Source organism: Eubalaena glacialis, chromosome 12 (assembly GCF_028564815.1).
Source record: "Eubalaena glacialis isolate mEubGla1 chromosome 12, mEubGla1.1.hap2.+ XY, whole genome shotgun sequence".
NCBI classification, from domain to species: domain Eukaryota; kingdom Metazoa; phylum Chordata; class Mammalia; order Artiodactyla; family Balaenidae; genus Eubalaena; species Eubalaena glacialis.
In genome coordinates this window covers 20,936,736-20,952,311 of record NC_083727.1, presented here as the reverse complement: position 1 = coordinate 20,952,311, position 15,576 = coordinate 20,936,736, and the positions used below count along the sequence as shown (strand labels likewise).

General features: G+C 37.3%; 1 protein-coding gene across 7 annotated transcripts in view; it reads left to right on the top strand.

Moving 5' to 3' along the window:
- UTRN (utrophin) overlaps positions 1-15,576 on the top strand; it is a 519,047-nt gene that overhangs the window by 93,272 nt on the left and 410,199 nt on the right. For all 7 annotated transcript variants that reach the window (XM_061207128.1, XM_061207126.1, XM_061207127.1 and 4 more), the window contains one exon: positions 15,259-15,320. In XM_061207128.1, the coding sequence (XP_061063111.1) occupies positions 15,259-15,320 (62 nt within the window). The remainder of the gene's footprint in view (positions 1-15,258; positions 15,321-15,576) is intronic.

The window sequence follows — 15,576 nt, the reverse complement described above, 5'->3', positions numbered from 1 at the left end:
TGGTGTTTGGATTGCCTCAGGGCGACCAGGACCCATGCAGCCAGGTGGGCTTTATGGCTGAGAATTCCAAAATGGTAACCTAGGCTACGACAGGTCCAGGGAAGGGTGGTGGAAAAGAATATTCAAGGAGGCAGGATGTAGCAAGGTTTGGATGTTCAAAATGCGAGGCAGGCAGAAGAAGGAGGTAAGTAATAAACATGAAGAGGAGGGAAAGAGAGGAAGAGTCCCAGCCCCATGATTCTCCAGATGACGGGGTGTAGTCAGCAAGCTGGCAGCTCTGTTTGCGGGAATGTTCATTCTGGCCCCTAAGGTTGTCTAGACTTTTGCAAGTGTCCAATCTTGATGAGCAGGAGATTCTTTTTCTTTTATCCTTGAGTTCCTTGAGGTTGCATTGCTTTTTGGGGCTACCTGGGCACTTTTCTGCTTAGCCAAATCGAATGGCAGCACTTGTGTTTGCATGGATTGTTATTCTCTGGGTCTGCATCTGTCTCAAGGAGTTTGTATGGATCCTGAAACACAGAGAACTAAATTGAAGTAGTTCTAAGGAGGGTAGACAAACCGTATTGCCTTTTAACTCACTGGAGTTGTTGGCTTTGGAATGTTATCATTGGCGTCTCCAATGCTCATTCAGTGATTAGTCATTGCTCCCTGTTTTTCAGTGTATGTATATTTTTATCTAGGTGATGACCCAGAGTCACGATTATAGTCGTGATTATAACTGTATGGTATACAGTTAAAAGTTTTCTACAAACCTTTATATAAAGCTTTATATAAAATAATAGCATTCCCACAAAGGAGTGCAGGGAGATATTTGGGCACTTGAAACTATTGTTTTCTTTTTCTTGGAATATTTGTCTTTAAGTTTTTGTTTGGGAAGTACATTTCTTAGATATTTTTATTGTTTTATCCTATGGATTTATGAGGAATCTTAAAGAATCTTTGAGATTCCTCATAATACGGGGAAAAAGGTAATTAAAAATCAAAAATATGAATATTTAACTATCTTGAAAGGACACGTTTTTGCTCCTATTTTGGAAAGTAGAACTTATGGCAAAGAACTTGTCTGAGATCAGATCACTGGAATGTTTTTTATATTCAAAAACATTTTTCTCATGGAAACTCATTTGCATGGATTTTCTACATCTAGAGATATATGTTTATGAAACAGTCACTTTTTCTTGAGGTTTCTGTAGACAATGTTTAGGACATAATAGATCTTTATTTAACTGGAATAAAGTGAAGAATCAAATTTCACAGAAAATTCTTTAATAAGTCTAACTTTTGTCAGTCACTAAGAAAAAATTAGTTTTCTGTCGGCTTTTCATGACAGTGACTCATCATCTTTATGACTCATTCAGCTCCTCCTAAATAACATCTCCTTATTCTATGATATTTCCAGTGCTTTTAATAAAACTCTCTTTCTCTCAGGGCAAAAGTCCAAAGTGAAGTGTTTGTATGTAAAGTTTACCATTTCTGTCCCCATAAACTAAATCCTTGTTCCTCTGCATTTGCAACACATATATGGTTATATCTAAGATATTGAGTTTTTCTAAAAGATATTTCCACCGAGAAGGTTTCAAGCAGTGTCAGATGCCTGTAAGCCTTACAGATATTTTTCAGTTAAGTTTAGCAGCTCTAAAAAGTGAAAGTAGGAAAACATTCCCTCCTGTATTCCTGTGCATTCATTTAAAAAGCATGAGGAGCTCATCAAGGAGAAAATTGGTACGAGGTAAATAAACTCTAAAATTAGAAGATGGGCAGGAATTAATGGTTATATCTAATTCTGAAAATAATTCTTTGAGGAATAAATTAATCATTCTGCAATATTGTGTGGATTAAATGCAAAAGAGCTGTCTCTGAATCCCAGCCACTTTGTAGTAGCATGCTTTTGAACTTGGGCTAGTTCAGAAAGTTTACAGGATAAAAAGTTTGGGGATTTTACTGGGTAGTGTTTTGCTTGGTAGTTTGCATTTCTAAAATGTAGTCTTATGGTCAGCATCATTAAGTCATTAGAGAAATACAAATACAAACCATGACATACCACTTCACACTTACTAGGATGGCTATCATAATAATAATTTTCAAAAGGAAAGTAAATGTTAGTGAGGATGTGGAGAATTTGAAACCCATATACATTGCTGGTAGGAGTGTAAAATAGTGCACCTGCTATGGAAAACAGTTTAGCAGTTCCTCAAAAATCTAAACATAGAAATACCCTATGACCCAGCAATTCCACTCCTAGGTGTATCCAAAGCAACTGAAAAGTAGGGACTGGAACAGACACTAGTATACCAGTTTATTGTAGCATTATTCACAATAGCCAAAGGACAGAGACAACCCAAGTGTCCATCAACAGATGAATGGATAAATAAAATGTGGCATATACATACAATGGACTATTAGCTGCAAAAAAAGAATGAAATTCTGACACATGCTACAACGTGGATGAACCTTGAAAACATTATGCTAAGTGAAATAAGCCAGACACAAAAGGACAGATATTGTGTGATTTCACTTGTATGAAATATTAGGAAGGGGCAAATACATAGAGATAGAAAATAGATTAGAGGTAACCAGGGCTTGGGGAAGTGAGGGAATGGGGGAGTTATTGCTTAACGGTTACAGAGTTTCTGTTTTGGTGGATGAAAAAGTTTTGGAAATAGTGGCAATTGTTGCACAACATTGTAAATGAAATAAATGCTATTGAATTATACACTTTAATATGGTTAAAATAGCAAATTTTATGTTAAATATATTTTACCACAATTTAAAACATTAATAATTTAATATACCAAAACATTGAAGTGCATACTTTAAATGGCTGACTTGTTTGGCATGTGAATTATATCTGAATAAAGATGTTAAAAAAAAAGAAGGTAGTCGATTAACCAAGATGGCGGAGTAGAAGGACGTGCTCTCACTCCCTCTTGCGAGAGCACCAGAATCACAACTGGCTGCTGGACAATCATCGACAGGAAGACACTGGACTTCACCAAGGAGGATACCCCACGTCCAAGGACAGAGGAGAAGCCACAGTGAGACGGTAGGAGGGGCGCAATCAGAGTAAAATCAAATCCCATAACTGCTGGGTGGGTGACTCACAGACTGGCGAGCACTTATACCACAGAAGTCCACCCACTGGAGTGAACGTTCTGAGCCCCACGTCAGGCTTCCCAACCTGGGGGTCCGGCAACGGGAGGAGGAATTCATAGAGAATCAGACTTTGAAGCCTAGTGGGAATTGATTGCAGGACTTCGACAGGACTGGGGGAAACAGAGAACCCACTCTTGGAGGGCGCACACAAAATAGTGTGTGCATCGGGACCCAGGGGAAGGAGCAGTGACCCTGGGGGAGACTGAACCAGACATAACTGCTGGTGTTGGGGGGTCTCCTGCAGAGGCGGGGGCTGGCTCTGTTTCACCGTGGGGACAAGGACACTGGCAGCGGAGGTTCTGGGAAGTACTTCTTGGCGTGAGCCCTCCCAGAGTCTGCCATTAGCCCCATCAAAGAGCTCGGGTAGGCTCCAGTGTTGGGTTGCCTCAGGCAAAACAACCAACTGGGAGGGAACCCAGCCCCACCCAGCAACAGTCAAGTGGATTAAAGTTTTACAGAGCTCTGACCGCCACAGCAACAGTCAGCTCTACCCACCTCCAGAGCCTCCCATCAAGCCTCTTAGATAGCCTCAACCACCAGAGGGCAGACAGCAGAAGCAAGAAAAACTACAGTCCTGCAGCCTGTGGAACAGAAACCACATTTACAGAAAGATAGACAAGATGAAAAGGCAGAGGGCTATATACCAGATGAAGGAACAAGAAAAAACCCCAGAAAAACAACTAAATGAAGTGGAGATAGGCAACCTTCCAGAAAAAGAATTCAGAATAATGATAGTGAAGATGATCCAGGACCTTGGAATAAGAATGGAGGCAAAGATTGAGAAGATGCAAGAAATGATTAACAAAGACCTAGAAGAATTAAAGAACAAACAAACAGAGATGACCAATACAATAACTGAAATGAAAACTACACTAGAAGGAATCAATAGTAGAATAACTGAGGCAGAAGAACGGATAAGTGACCTGGAAGACAGAATGGTGGAATTCACTGCTGCGGAACAGACTAAAGAAAAAAGAATGAAAAGAAATGAAGACAGCCTAAGAGACCTCTGGGACAACATTAAACGCAACAACATTCGCATTATAGGGGTCCCAGAAGGAGAAGAGAGAGAGAAAGGACCAGAGAAAATATTTGAAGAGATTATAGTCGAAAACTTCCCTAACATGGGAAAGGAAATAGCCACCCAAGTCCAGGAAGCGCAGAGAGTCCCATACAGGATAAACCCAAGGAGAAGCACGCCGAGACACATAGTAATCAAAGTGGCAAAAATTAAAGACAAAGAAAAATTATTGAAAGCAGCAAGGGAAAAACGACAAATAACATACAAGGGAACTCCCATAAGGTTAACAGCTGATTTGTCAGCAGAAACTCTACAAGCCAGAAGGGAGTGGCATGATATACTTCAAGTGATGAAAGGGAAGAACCTACAACCAAGATTACTCTACCCGGCAAGGATCTCATTTAGATTTGATGGAGAAATCAAAAGCTTTACAGACAAGCAAAAGCTAAGAGAATTCAGCACCACCAAACCAGCTCTACAACAAATGTTAAAGGAACTTCTCTAAGTGGGAAACACAAGAGAAGAAAAGGACCTACAAAAACAAACCCAAAACAATTAAGAAAATGGTCATAGGAACATACATATCGATAATTACCTTAAACGTGAATGGATTAAATGCTCCAGCCAAAAGACACAGGCTTGCTGAATGGATACAAAAACAAGACCCATATATATGCTGTCTACAAGAGACCCACTTTAGACCTAGGGACACATACAGACTGAAAGTGAGGGGATGGAAAAAGATATTCCATGCAAATAGAAATCAAAAGAAAGCTGGAGTAGCTATACTCATATCAGATAAAATAGACTTTAAAATAAAGAATGTTACAAGAGACAAGGAAGGACACTACATAATGATCAAGGGATCAATCGAAGAAGAAAATATAACAATTATAAATATATATGTACCCAACATAGGAGCACCTCATTACATAAGGCAATTGCTAACAGCTATAAAAGAGGAAATTGATAGTAACAAAATAATAGTGGGGGACTTTAACACCTCACTTACACCAATGGACAGATCATCCAAAATGAAAATAAATAAGGAAACAGAAGCTTTAAATGACACAATAGACCAGATAGATTTAATTGATATTTATAGGACATTCCATCCAAAAACAGCAGATTACACGTTCTTCTCAAGTGCGCACGGAACATTCTCCAGGATAGATCACATCTTGGGTCACAAATCAAGCCTCAGTAAATTTAAGAAAATTGAAATCATATCAAGCATCTTTTCTGACCACAACGCTATGAGATTAGAAATGAATTACAGGGGAAAAAGCATAAAAAACACAAACACATGGAGGCTAAACAATACGTTACTAAATAACCAAGAGATTACTGAAGAAATCAAAGAGGAAATCAAAAAATACCTAGAGACAAATGACAATGAAAACACGACAACCCAAAACCTATGGGATGCTGCAAAAGCAGTTCTAAGAGGGAAGTTTATAGCTATACAAGCCTACCTAAAGAAACAAGAAAAATCTCAAGTAAACAATCTAACCTTACACCTAAAGAAACTAGAGAAAGAAGAACAAGCAAAACCCAAAGTTAGCAGAAGGAAAGAAATCATAAAGATCAGAGCAGAAATAAATAAAATAGAAACAAAGAAAACAATAGCAAAGATCAGTAAAACTAAAAGCTGGTTCTTTGAGAAGATAAACAAAATTGATAAGCCATTAGCCAGACTCATCAAGAAAAAGAGGGAGAGGACTCAAATCAATAAAATCAGAAATGAAAAAGGAGAAGTTACAACAGACACCGCAGAAATACAAAGCATCCTAAGAGACTACTACAAGCAACTTTATGCCAATAAAATGGACAACCTGGAAGAAATGGACAAATTCTTAGAAAGGTATAACCTTCCAAGACTGAACCAGGAAGAAGCAGAAAATATGAACAGACCAATCACAAGTAATGAAATTGAAACTGCGATTAAAAATCTTCCAACAAACAAAAGTCCAGGACCAGATGGCTTCACAGGTGAATTCTATCAAACATTTAGAGAAGAGCTAACACCTATCCTTCTCAAACTCTTCCAAAAAATTGCAAAGGAAGGAACACTCCCAAACTCATTCTATGAGGCCACCATCACCCTGATACCAAAACCAGACAAAGACACTACAAAAAAAGAAAATTACAGACCAATATCACTGATGAATATAGATGCAAAAATCCTCAACAAAACACTAGCAAACAGAATCCAACAACACATTAAAAGGATCATACACCACGATCAAGTGGGATTTATCCCAGGGATGCAAGGATTCTTCAATATACGCAAATCAATCAATGTGATACACCATATTAACAAATTGAAGAATAAAAACCATATGATCATCTCAATAGATGCAGAAAAAGCTTTTGACAAAATTCAACACCCATTTATGATAAAAACTCTCCAGAAAGTGGGCATAGAGGGAACCTACCTCAACATAATAAAGGCCATATATGACAAACCCACAGCAAACATCATTCTCAACGGTGAAAAACTGAAAGCATTTCCTCTAAGATCAGGAACGAGACAAGGATGTCCACTCTCACCACTATTATTCAACATAGTTCTGGAAGTCCTAGCCACAGCAATCAGAGAAGAAAAAGAAATAAAAGGAATACAAATTGGAAAAGAAGAAGTAAAACTGTCACTGTTTGCAGATGACATGATACTATACATAGAGAATCCTAAAACTGCCACCAGAAAACTGCTAGAGCTAATTAATGAATATGGTAAAGTTGCAGGATACAAAATTAATGCACAGAAATCTCTTGCATTCCTATACACTAATGATGAAAAATCTGAAAGAGAAATTATGGAAACACTCCCATTTACCATTGCAACAAAAAGAATAAAATACCTAGGAATAAACCTACCTAGGGAGTCAAAAGACCTGTATGCAGAAAACTATAAGACACTGATGAAAGAAATTAAAGATGATACCAACAGATGGAGAGATATACCATGTTCTTGGATTGGAAGAATCAACATTGTGAAAATGACTATACTACCCAAAGCAATCTACAGATTCAGTGCAATCCCTATCAAATTACCAATGGCATTTTTTACGGAGCTAGAAAAAATCATCTTAAAATTTGTATGGAGACACAAAAGACCCCGAATAGCCAAAGCAGTCTTGAGGGAAAAAAACGGAGCTGGAGGAATCAGACTCCCTGACTTCAGACTATACTACAAAGCTACAGTAATCAAGACAATATGGTACTGGCACAAAAACAGAAACATAGATCAATGGAACAAGATAGAAAGCCCAGAGATAAACCCACGCACCTATGGTCAACTAATTTATGACAAAGGAGGCAAAGATATACGATGGAGAAAAGACAGTCTCTTCAATAAGTGGTGCTGGGAAAACTGGACAGCTACATGTAAAAGAATGAAATTAGAATACTCCCTAACACCATACACAAAAATAAACTCAAAATGGATTACAGACTTAAATGTAAGACTGGACACTATAAAACTCTTAGAGGAAAACATAGGAAGAACACTCTTTGACATAAATCACAGCAAGATCTTTTTTGATCCACCTCCTAGAGTAATGGAAATAAAAACAAAAATAAACAAATGGGACCTAATGAAACTTCAAAGCTTTTGCACAGCAAAGGAAACCATAAACAAGACGAAAAGACAACCCTCAGAATGGGAGAAAATATTTGCAAACGAATCAACGGACAAAGGATTAATCTCCAAAATATATAAACAGCTCATGCAGCTCAATATTAAAGAAACAAACACCCCAATCCAAAAATGGGCAGAAGACCTAAATAGACATTTCTCCAAAGAAGACATACAGATGGCCAAGAAGCACATGAAAAGATGCTCAACATCACTAATTATTAGAGAAATGCAAATCAAAACTACAATGAGGTATCACCTCACACCAATTAGAATGGGCATCATCAGAAAATCTACAAACAACAAATGCTGGAGAGGGTACGGAGAAAAGGGAACCCTCTTGCACTGTTGGTGGGAATGTAAATTGATACAGCCACTATGGAGAACAATATGGAGGTTCCTTAAAAACTAAAAATAGAATTACCATACGACCCAGCAATCCCACTACTGGGCATATACCCAGAGAAAACCGTAATTCAAAAAGACACATGCACCCGAATGTTCATTGCAGCACTATTTACAATAGCCAGGTCATGGAAGCAACCTAAATGCCCATCAACAGACGAATGGATAAAGAAGTTGTGGTACATATATACAATGGAATATTACTCAGCCATAAAAAGGAACGAAATTGAGTCATTTGTTGAGACGTGGATGGATCTAGAGACTGTCATACAGAGTGAAGTAAGTCAGAAAGAGAAAAACAAATATTGTATATTAACGCATGTATGTGGAACCTAGAAAAATGGTACAGATGAGCTGGTTTGCAGGGCAGAAGTTGAGACACAGATGTAGAGAACAGACATATGGACACCAAGGGGGGAAAACTGCGGTGGGGTGGGGATAGTGGTGTGCTGAATTGGGCGATTGGGATTGACATGTATACACTGATGTGTATAAAATTGATGACTAATAAGAACCTGCAGTATAAACAAACAAACAAAACAACTAATACTAAACTTTCATTGGGTTATTTGTATGGAAATATGTTAATATAAATGTTTCAGACATTACATGAAATTTCTAAAAATCTTATATGTTCTGGTATAATGTTATAAGTCATAATCCTAGTTATTACTTTAAAATGTATATCTCAGAAATAACTAATTTTCTTGTCAACTGCATTATTATGAACTTTCATCAAATCTTTAACCGTGGTCATTTTTAAGTCTTTTGTCATTTACAGAGAGTTCTGGGTGTACTCTGATGCTTTTGTAAATATGTTCCTATAAAAGGGTTTCATCTTCAGGAAATTCATGGAAAAGACTCTGACAAGTACAGGTTTCTGGTACCTGACTGTACTGCTGAACTGAATGAATAAGCATTTTCAGAACTCTAATGAAAAACTGATGAGCTCATAAAAGTGCTAACAAAAGATCAAGATGAAAAAAAAAAAATTAATTACATGGGACTGAGTGAACTGATGAGGATGAGTATAATTTTTGTGACTTTCTGGTTGAATTTAAAAACAGAAAAAATCCCACAAGAACTCAGAGGCAAAGAATATACAAATCAATTTTCACTGCAAAGTAAAGGAGCTGTTGCAGTGGAGGATTACTGGACTGAATGTCAATATTATGACATAGTATGAGTGTGTTTCATGTTTGGTAATTGCAATCATTGTTGCTTTTGTTGTGGTCATCCATGTACAATGCTTGGTGTCAGTCTATTTATCTCTTGTAAAAATAAAATACAGTGTGTGTGGGAAAAAAAAAAAAAAGAAGGTAGTCTTTTTTTTTTTTTTTTAATTAATTAATTTATTTATTTTTGGGTGTGTTGGGTCTTCGTTTCTGTGCGAGGGCTTTCTCTAGTTGCGGCGAGCGGGGGCCACTCTTCATCGCTGTGCGCGGGCCTCTCATTGTCGCGGCCTCTCTTGATGCGAGGCACAGGCTCCAGAAGCGCAGGCTCAGTAGTTGTGGCTCACGGGCCCAGTTGCTCCGCGGCATGTGGGATCTTCCCAGACCAAGGCTCGAACCCGTGTCCCCTGCATTGGCAGGCAGATTCTCAACCACTGCGCCACCAGGGAAGCCCAAGAAGGTAGTCTTGAGAGCAGGAGGAGTATTAGATTAGGAGACATGGATCCTGACTTGATTTATGGTACCAACTAACTGCTTCTGACATTTCTGGTCTCAGGATGGGGTTCGCTCGATCAGGTACCCTTTTATACCATCCTGTTCTTTTACACTCTGATTCTGTGATAGTGAGGTGGGTAGTTTCCGTTGTTTAGGTTGGTTCTCAGCTGGAACAAACATTTTCCCCCAGTGCTGAAAATGATGGAAATACTGTACACAGTCCTGGTGGGACTGTGGACTTTCTGGAACCCAAGGGCTCCAGAATTGTGATGAGTTTGGGAGCAGAGTGGGTGGGTTATATATTAGCAGAGCATGTGTTGGCTTAAAGAGGTTGATTTTCAAAGAATCTGTGTTTTCTTACGAGAACGCTTTTTGAGCATATATTTCTAACTCTACTTTGTAAACAGTTTTCAGGATTGAAAACTTTCCGAAGTTTGGTTTATTTTAGAACGTTACTTTGATATCATTATGTGTTACAGCCCTCTGTGTTTTCTCGTAGATACACAATTATGTTTTTATTAAATATGCTCTTTTTTGTCAGGTATTGGGTCTGAGGGCAGTGTAGTATTCTATCATGTCTCATTGTGTCTAGAATGCCCTTCTTCCCATCTTCTTATGAAGCAGATTTCATCTGTTCTTCAAAATATATTTTAAATGCCCCCTTTCCCCCATGAAATTCTCGTTGACCTCTTTGGTCACTTGGCAGTGCATTGAACACAGGCTCAGGAGTCGGTCACACTAGTTCTGTTTGTGACTCTGCCACTTCTTGGGTGAGTGATGCTGGATGATTCATTTAACTTTTGTCCCTGGATCTCAACCTTCTCATTTGATAAGTGGAATTGTTTTCCTTTCCTTCTCACTCCATCCATCTCCATTTCTCCTGAAGAGACCATCAGCTTGTTTTTTGCTTTTAAAGAGTGAAGCAAAAGCCATTTATTATTTATTTATTTATTTACTTATATTTTGAAGATGTCCTAAACATTTATTTTTGTTTACTTATATTTGTTTACTTAACTTCTAATAGAAATGACTCAAATTAAAAAAAAAATAGCTGAGTTTTTAAAGCAATATAGTCGTCCCTTGGTGAAAGTCTATTTTAAATGCAGTTTTTAGCTTTAATCACTTCAAAATATAAATGTGATAAACTTACAGAAAGATCATTTGAAATATTAATTATCTGAACTTCTCATACATTTAAGTAGTTTTGACAGTTTTGAAAAGCACGTTTTTAATTTTAAGGTTTTCCTCAGGTCTTCTGAGAACGTCAGACCAAAAACATTTTTAAAAAACTTAAAAATTAAAAAAAATTTTTTTTGAATTGAATTTTATTGTTTAAAAACAAAAGGAGTTTTTTGTTTCTGGTAGGAATAGTTTAACAAGTGACTGATTGATTGACTGGAATATAGTTGATGTACAATATTGTGTTAGAAGATGTCAGATTTCGAAACAGACTCAGGAGTTTAAGCACTTGGCTTGAGAGCAGTCTGTCTCATCTCTGTTTCTTTGTCTACCTGCTTATAATATTTTACAGATTATTACAAATATTTATATGTTTCCATATGACATTTTGATGTGTATTGTTTGAATAAATGAATTGGTGATGCTCAGAGAGTACAGATTGGGGGTAAGAAAGCAAGGGAGGAAAATGACATGACTACGTCCTAGTGGGAGATGTGTCTTGGGGTTGATTCACGTAGAGTACCCAGAAAAAGAAGTGGGAGTATGGTCTGTGATACTTTCATTGCTTCTGAAATAATCTCTTTTGTTAATGAGAAACTGGCTTTCTAGGGTGTGTTAAATTGTGTGAGAGAGGCTTCAAATAAGGTCAATCTAAGTTTGAAACCATCCAACAAGATATTTATTTTTTGGCCTAAAGTCTAAGGATTTCTTTTCCCAATAGTTGCATTTTTTTGAACTCAGGTTATCACCAGCCAGTTAGGCACTCTTCAGTTGCTTTAAAAGATATGCTTCAAGGATCCTTCTTTCTCTCTAATTGTAGTAGAGTTTTAATGGTGGTATACATGTTCTTGAGACTTGTGTGTTTCCATAGGGGAAACAACTCCTAATGTCCCTGCCACATTTCCAGATTAAGATTTAAATTGACATTTGTTGCTAGGTTCTGCTAAAAGAATTTTTGATGTGCATTTGAGCTGGTGAAGTGAAAAAACAATTTAAACTAGTTTCCTTGAAGATTTATCAGGCGGTTTTGTTGATGTTTCTTGCTTCACTTCTCTTACCCATCACAGAAATAAAATTCCAAGCTGGGCAGCGGCCCTTGGATCTGTGTGAGCTTGTCAGAAGCGTTTTAAGAAGAGCAAAATATTTAGAGGAAGAATTTGGAAAATCAGCCTTAAGGGATTTAACACATTTTTCCTCTCCTAATTCAGTCCCGTGTTTGTCCCCCTAATGGAGAAAGGTCATTAATGGGTAAGATTTACTAAGCCAAGAAAGGCTTTTAGAAATGAAATGTTTTTTAAAAAAATCCAAATCTAAAGAAAACACTTGTTTGGAATCCTGAAAGAATATATTTAGCATGTAAATTATACTTACTTAATACATATATAAATAATCCAGTTATATATAAATTTGTGTTGTCTGCTTACACATTTTTATTTTGGAAACATCAAAATGACTAATTGATTTGATAATGGAGAGTTGAACAAATTTGAGACTTGAAATTTGGTATAAATTTCTAGGAGGGCAAAATGATTGATCAGAATAGTGGGATTTAGGATTTTAGTTGTCCTGCTATCGCTTTGCTAGCAAATTTTTGCCTCCCTGAAACAGAGACCTGGGCCAAGGTTGTTAGCATAATTTTTTGTGGTGTGGAGGGCAGTTCTATACCAGTAAGTGTTCAGATTTGTTACATTTAAAAAGTCTCATAATTGGAAAGCTGCAGGCTAATTCCTGTCTTTTACTGAATTCCTGTCTGGTAGAAAATAGGAGGGGTGTGTGTGTGTGTGTGTGTGTGTGTGTGTGTGTGTGTCTGAAAAAAAGGAAATGTGAACTAAAGGCTTATTGAGATATAAATCCCTTTTCCCCCCTTTAACTGTACCAGGAAAATGAATAAAGTAGAGTGTTTATATATTTTGGAGTACTTTTGAAAAGTTTGAATGCAAGACAATTTATCTTTTACAAGCCAACACTTTATTTCATATCATTTACTTAGACTCATATTCAGGCTTTGACCCTAAGATAAAGACTATCATAGAAACATTACCTTTTAATTTTTATAAACACCTCTGTATGATGGGAACCTATTTTTAAAATTTGATCTCATTCTATGTGTGATAAAATTGAAGGTTCTTAGTTATCATTTGCTGAGGTGACAGGTACTCATTTCTTGGTTCACACTATCTCTAGAGAGGAACCCAGTATTAGATATTTTAATATGTTTTTGAAAATAAGAAGGTTAAATGCTTGGAAAAGAGGTTAAGAAAAAATAAAATGCAGAAATGTAGAAAAATAAATAGTAAAATAAAATTTATTTTTCAAAATTTCCCCCATTTTATGGTAAAAATTATTAAATTGTATGAATTTTACAGAATTAAGAGAATTTAATATTTATGACCTTTATATATATTTTTGTTCATAGCAAAATTATTGGATTTTCCAAGTGCTCTGAACACTGATATTTAATATTAAATTCATATTGGTGGGGCTACTGTAGCACTCTGCAGGTTGATGTGTCTTCCTGCTTTATATACTGCATATAATCTCAGCTCTGTCTCTCTCGGGTGTGATGGTCAAGGCTGAGACATTCAGAGTGTCAACAAATCCTCTTGGTTAATAAATGGCTTATATGTGGCATTGATCAGATGGTAGAAAGCCTGAAATCGAGGCTGATGCTGACTGTCTTGTCCTTTCTGGAAGGAAGGCCACCTCTTAGCACGATTAACAACATGAATTTTCTTAGAGAGCCGTTTTGTTTTTCATCCACTTGCCCCCTTTGTGTCTCAGAGTCAGTGTCCAGTTACCTTTATGGATCTGTAGAAGTGCAGTCTTTTCTGATGCTGCTGCTATATTTATTCCAGGAGTGACCTTTTAATTACAAACTCTCCTTCCAGAACAGAGTAAAGCCCAAAGATACCGCTAACTTAGTGAAGTAGTGGGTGAACGTCTAATTATGCTATTAGGGATGAGTGAGGAGGTCTGGGTTGAAGGCAGCCCTTTGAAACTGATGCGTTGAGGGCAGAGCACACTAGAGCCTTCTCTCTTATTATTTTGCTGTTATCACGTGGGAAGCAGCTTGGCAGTATGCACAGTAGTGGAACAAGCAGTGTGTATATATACAGACAGAACCACAGCTTTCTGCGCCATTCCAAATATTCCTTACGCAGCTTTCGGAACTACTCGGGGACTGTTAACATGCTGCTTTGTACGATTTAAGCCAACAATGACTCTGCTAGTTTTAACAGAGAATTGGGGAGCAGTTGAAGAGGATATGATTGGAAGTAACAGAAAGGGTAATATGGATATTTATCTGCCTTGTTCACATATATACTATAATAATAATTATAACTAGAACAACAACTAAGAGCTCAATGCCAGCTCTTTCCCAAGTGTTTTCCACTTCTATCCGCAAATCCTCACAATGCCCTTGTAAGTGTTACTTATTCCCATTTTACATGGCTTCCTTATACCTAACTAAGTCACTCTGCCCATCTCCAAGAAGTTCAGGATGCTTTAGTTTTTTAAGGTCAGTTTTTATTTGTGTGGCCTGGAAAATGAATTTACAATCCAAACCAAAGTTGGTCACTTTTTAAAAAACTACTCTGATTTCTCTGCTTGTAAAATGTGTAGATTGCTTTTATAGATCATTAAAACTTTGTCCTGTCAGTCTTACTACAGGAAAATGGGTTATGGAATTGGCTATAAACCTTATAGTAGTGTTTGTTTTGGAGGGTGTAGGACTTGTATGAAAAGGAGGGAAGTCATGAGCTTCTTAGTTTTTAAAGGATAGCTTTGATTTTTGTGTTGAATGTTCTACAACATTTTTATCATGCTGAAACTGCACTTAAACAAAATGCAACAGAAAGTATCGCGTATAATACTTTGAAAGTGAAGTCCTGATTCTTTCCTCACGAATGTGGATTTAATGGCCGGTGGTAACATGCCGAGGTGTGGAGTGAGAAGTCCAGCTCCCTGGGAAGGTGCCCGGGTCTCCCTCTGCTACAGGCGTTTGTTAGCAGGCTCCATACATGCTGAACTCGTCAGCCATCCCTTCTTCATTAGCTGTGGATCATTGTGCCTCATGAACTCTACTAATAGACAATTTAAAACTCTCCAGGATGGAGATAATCTTATTTAACACCCTGAGTAAAGGTACAAACTCTCATACGTTTCCCTCTCTCTCCTTTTCCCTCCCACAGATGAACACAATGACGTGCAGAAGAAAACTTTTACCAAATGGATAAATGCTCGATTTTCAAAGGTAACAGAGTCTTTCAAAAACTTTGATGATTCAGATGTCTCATTCTGGTTGATGGAGTTTGGTTGGAGGTGCAGTGAATTTTCCCCATGAAATGTGACCTAACAGAAATCTTCTGAATATGCAGATACATTTATTTTTCCTTTATTCTCTCTATAATATGTTTAAATGGAAATTCTGGTGTAAACAGTTCATGGTATAAACATTCATGGTGTAAACAGCTCTTTATTTTTACCTACCATTCTCTAGATACCAAGGT